Source organism: Monopterus albus, unplaced genomic scaffold, assembly GCF_001952655.1.
Source record: "Monopterus albus unplaced genomic scaffold, M_albus_1.0 scaffold110.1, whole genome shotgun sequence".
In the NCBI taxonomy this organism is placed as follows: Eukaryota; Metazoa; Chordata; class Actinopteri; order Synbranchiformes; family Synbranchidae; genus Monopterus; species Monopterus albus.
Window position 1 is genome coordinate 993,781 of NW_018127990.1, and position 4,194 is coordinate 997,974.

The 4,194-nt window shown below is 40.4% G+C and overlaps 1 protein-coding gene across 3 annotated transcripts; it reads left to right on the plus strand.

Annotated features, from left to right (window-relative positions):
- Positions 1 to 3,895, plus strand: pth4 (parathyroid hormone 4). 3 transcript variants are annotated; one of them, XM_020611189.1, is made up of 4 exons: positions 1 to 641; positions 999 to 1,204; positions 2,685 to 2,773; positions 3,391 to 3,895. In XM_020611189.1, the coding sequence occupies exons 3-4, from the start codon at positions 2,688 to 2,690 to the stop codon at positions 3,659 to 3,661; spliced, it is 357 nt and encodes a 118-aa protein (XP_020466845.1). In that variant the 5' UTR covers positions 1 to 641; positions 999 to 1,204; positions 2,685 to 2,687; the 3' UTR covers positions 3,662 to 3,895. The 3 variants fall into 3 exon arrangements, with proteins under 3 accessions (XP_020466845.1, XP_020466844.1, XP_020466843.1); XM_020611188.1 differs by having other exon boundaries at positions 1 to 1,204; XM_020611187.1 differs by lacking the exons at positions 1 to 641; positions 999 to 1,204 and having other exon boundaries at positions 1,213 to 2,773.
- The last annotated feature ends 299 nt before the right edge of the window (positions 3,896 to 4,194 follow it).

The following is a 4,194-nucleotide window of genomic DNA, read 5'->3' on the forward strand; positions in this document are numbered from 1 at the left end:
GTGCCATTCTGCATAATTAGTACTTTTATTTTGGGTACTTTAAGCATATTTTGATGCTGATGCTTCTGTGCTTTTTCTCAAGTAACATTTTGAATGCAGCACTTTTACTTGTAACACAATACTTTGCTCTCTGGTATTGTTAACTAAGGAGGTGAGTACTTTTTCCAGCACTGTTACAGTTGTAAGAAAGTGGACAAATAGGTTTTATTTTTGAGTTTGTGAGCAGGAGCAAAGTTGAGAGAATTATATTTTGTGCTTCACTTTAGTTCAAAACTTCACCAGCAGGTTGATCAATACAGACCCTGAGTTTATCTGTAGAACTAAATTTAAATAACATGACCTGGACCTGTGAGAAATGTTTCAACCCCATCTGCGTTTCCTTTTCCTCCTTCTCTGTCCATCTCCACTTTCTCTGAATCACTTCACACCACCAGGCCTTTAATGGACTCCCCGCACCAGCCTCTGACGGCGGCCTACATTTCTCACTGAGGGAAACTCGCCCTGGATGCTGTTGTCAAGACGACTGTGTTTCTAACGGTGACTGTGGCGACATCGTGGGTTCGTTAGTGTTGGGGTGGTGGTCGTATTGTCGAAGAGCTGGAGAAGAGCTCCAGGCAACAAGCATTTTAACTACTGACTGAGTGAGTTTGGAGAAGTTTCAGCCTGAACTGACGACAAACTGCTGATGCTCAGTTCATCCACAGTTCCTGTGGCTGCGCCCTCAACATCAGTAAAACCATTCAGCCCCATGTTCCTCTAGATTTCTCTTTGCCAGATGCCAGAATCTTTCAGAGAGGAGCAGGGGAAGATAAAACCAGAAAATAGAAAAATAATAATCCCTTGATTGAATTTCACCCTCCTTTTCAAAAGACCTGATTATGTAAAGAGCATCAGCGAGTGTGTAACCCTCCTCCACCGTCACACTGAGGTGCAGGAGGCTGCTTGGGATTGTGTTAACATAAATAACTTGGAAAGTGTCTGATGTTTTCTCTCTGCAGAATCAAAATCAGATGTCACAGAGATGATGATGCTGACGTTTGTTTCATCAGCAAATCACACGCCCCACCCTGTGGTCTGAACGTGTGTGTGTGTGTGTGTGTGTGTGTGTGTGTGTGTGTGTCAACTATAAGAGATCTGGAGGTCGAACCTGAAGTCAGCTTATTGTCTGATCACCGGAGGAGCTCCTGTCACCAACAGGGACCATGTAAGTAGTCTATCTTATGAAGAGTGTCATAATTTAACAAAGTGTTAGAGTCTTTATTTTTAATTTCAAGATATTTTTATGTCCGTTTTTCTTTTTGTTTTACTTTTATAATCGGTGTTTCCTCCTTGTCTGTTAGAGGTTACCTCTGCTAACAAACTGAGGAAATGTTTGGTTTGATGTTTAACTTTTATTTTTAACTTCAGGCAACAGAACGGCTACATTTATGATCATTATTTTTTTAAGAGCTAAAATTGATAATAAATGCTAAAGTGCCAAATTAAGCAATAGCAAATTAAAGTAATACACATTTGGAAATGTTCACAATGTTGCTTTAAGATTTAAGTGTTTTTCTTTTCCATTTCAACGAGTTGGCTCAATCAATCCGCCTACTTGACACTCGGATCTACAAATACATACAGATTCACAGTCAGGTAGTCCAAAGGTAGAAATGTGAAGTCCATGGGTTTTAATTTGAGTGATCTCCCATCAAGAATCTGACTATTGACGATCAGGCACTTGAAAGAAGACGGCTATGAAAGGTTTGTTTCTCAGCTCTGCCAGTATGGATTTGGTTCAGTGCAGAAAGGCACAACTCAGCTTAACGTGTATTTAAGTCAGGGGAAAAAATGCTGAGCATCGGCACACTGAAGTAAAGATCCTAACATCTTATTGAACTGAGAAAAGGCAACATTTGACTCTAATATGTTCCATTTGGACAAATGGCCAAAATGATTCAAGAAAAAACAGTAATTGGGCACAAATATGATTACATTCGGCTGATGTTATACCCAGTGACTGAATAGAAAACATGCAATAATACAAGACCCCAGGTCCTCCTACAATACCAGAAACATTGATAGAAATGTTGCTGCACCTGTTTTTGCTGCACCTGCAGAAAACAGCACACCAGACAGTGTCCACGGGGCACAGAGTTCACTGTCAGGCTTTTATTCTGTAGTTAGTCTTACAAACTGTGTATTTTCTGGCTGATTGCAGCATTGATCGACTCAATCTCAGTCATTTACTGTTGATTTACTGTTCCCGTTCAGGTGCTAAGTAGTCCATTTGTGTTTTGTCATTATTTATTGACAAATGTGTTTGCAAAAATTGCAAAATTGAAGGAAGTGGCATCTGAAGTTTTACATTTTTTGGTCATGAAATGTTTGTCATGAAGTAAACTTGTATATCGGCAGCTAAAGTCGTATTTTATGTTTTATGCATTGTTATTATTAAGTCAATAATTAACCTGGGGATGGGGACTCCATAGGGCTGCTAGATAAGTCTGAACCCAGTCGAACTGGCCACAACCAGTGGATATAGACAACCAGCAACGACAAACTGCAATTAGAGTTTTTTTTAAAGGGTCATGAACCAAAACGGTTGGGAACTTGTGGTCCATCTAACAAAATGGATGCTCCCTGTTCTTTTATTCTTTAAATGACAAGTTTTGATTGGAATGTTTCTTGCTGTTTTGTCACAGAAGATGCAGGTGTCCCACAGACCTGTGCGGTGGCTCACTGCCATGCTTCTTGTCATCTTTACAACTGGCCAGTGTCAACAGGACGAGAGGTAAGACAGCTCTTTGTTCCTTAATTCAGTGCTTTATATGGCAGTAGGAAAATTTCTGTGTGCATCAGGCGACATTTTCAAATGCATGTAAATGCAGAATCATGGCAAAACAAAAACAAAATGTCCACAAAAACACATCTCATGCACCCAGTCAAAACCACTACATCCCCGTTTAACTCGGTGTGTGGCTGCATGTGCTGCAAAACAACTTTAATTCTGTTATTATACAATATTAAAGCAATGAAATTATCACAGTACACATTTGAGCTGAAAGGGACTATAACAATATGAGAAAGTGTTGCTCTGGTGAAAAAGCATGATGAGCATGGAGGTTTTACATGTCTGGTGATGTTTTTGAAATTGCACAGCTTGACCCCCTGAAAATGTCATAAACTGCAGTTCAAACCACACCAATTAGATAGATGATAGATGGCTAATTTTAATGTCATAATTCAGTATTGATTAAATTTCACAGTTGTTTCCATGAATTTATCTTGAATCTGTGTATTGGGATAAGATGTCTGACTTCTTAGGACTGACTGGATTGCGAGGATGTACTGATCTTGCCTTACCGACCTTTCCCACTCTCTTCCACTCTCTTCCCTGTCTCCCTGCAGTCGCCGAGCTGTGACCGAACACCAGCTGATGCATGATCGTGGCCGAAACATCCAGAGTCTCAAGAGACTCATCTGGCTGTCCAGTGCCATCGAGGGGCTCCACACCGCCCAGAGTCGCTCTGCTGCTTTCAACCCTACAAAGGTCCTGGATCTGGCTCTGAATCCAGAGCTGGTCCCTGCTGCTGGGAGTCCCCTGCCCACCAGGGTGCAGAGCCACCTGAGAGACTCTTTCAGCCCTTACCTGACTCAAATGCCAGACAGAGAGTCCTAACATCACAATGATGCAATGAAGCATGAAGCTACTCTACACAGACATTTGAAAATTGTATAAATGTAGCTACAGAGTAAAAAGTAGAGTACAATTTTAGTTTGGATCATTTATTTGAGTTTCAGATGCCTGAAGTTGGTTGGACTGGCCATAGAAACAATTTTTTTTGTTTGTTTTAACAACAACAACAAAAACGTTTTTTAGCTTGAGGTCAGTTCACAATTTTAATAAACTTTCTTCCTGCAAAATAGAGCAAGACTAAGACATGATTTTTCAACTTACATGTATAAAACTTTGCAAAAACCACTGTTGTTGTTTTTACACAATGTTGGTTACACACTAAAATTGGTAAAATTAATCATATATTCTACCTAGCTTTGTTTAACGTCGACCGGCACAGTCAATGGAAATAAATCAATAGAGTCACTGATACACTGTGTTTGGAAATCCCAGCACGTCTGGCCACATCCCACACTGCCAGACCGTAACTGCAGCACTTTCATACACAGTTTATTTATAAGCCAGTGCGACCTTAC

Excerpts from the sequence above, each read along its gene's own strand:
- pth4 (XM_020611187.1), top strand. The coding sequence starts at position 2,661 with ATGTTTCTTGCTGTTTTGTCACAGAAGATGCAGGTGTCCCACAGACCT. Across the intron at positions 2,774-3,390 it reads CAGTGTCAACAGGACGAGAG|TCGCCGAGCTGTGACCGAAC; the intron begins GTAAGACAGCTC and ends GTCTCCCTGCAG.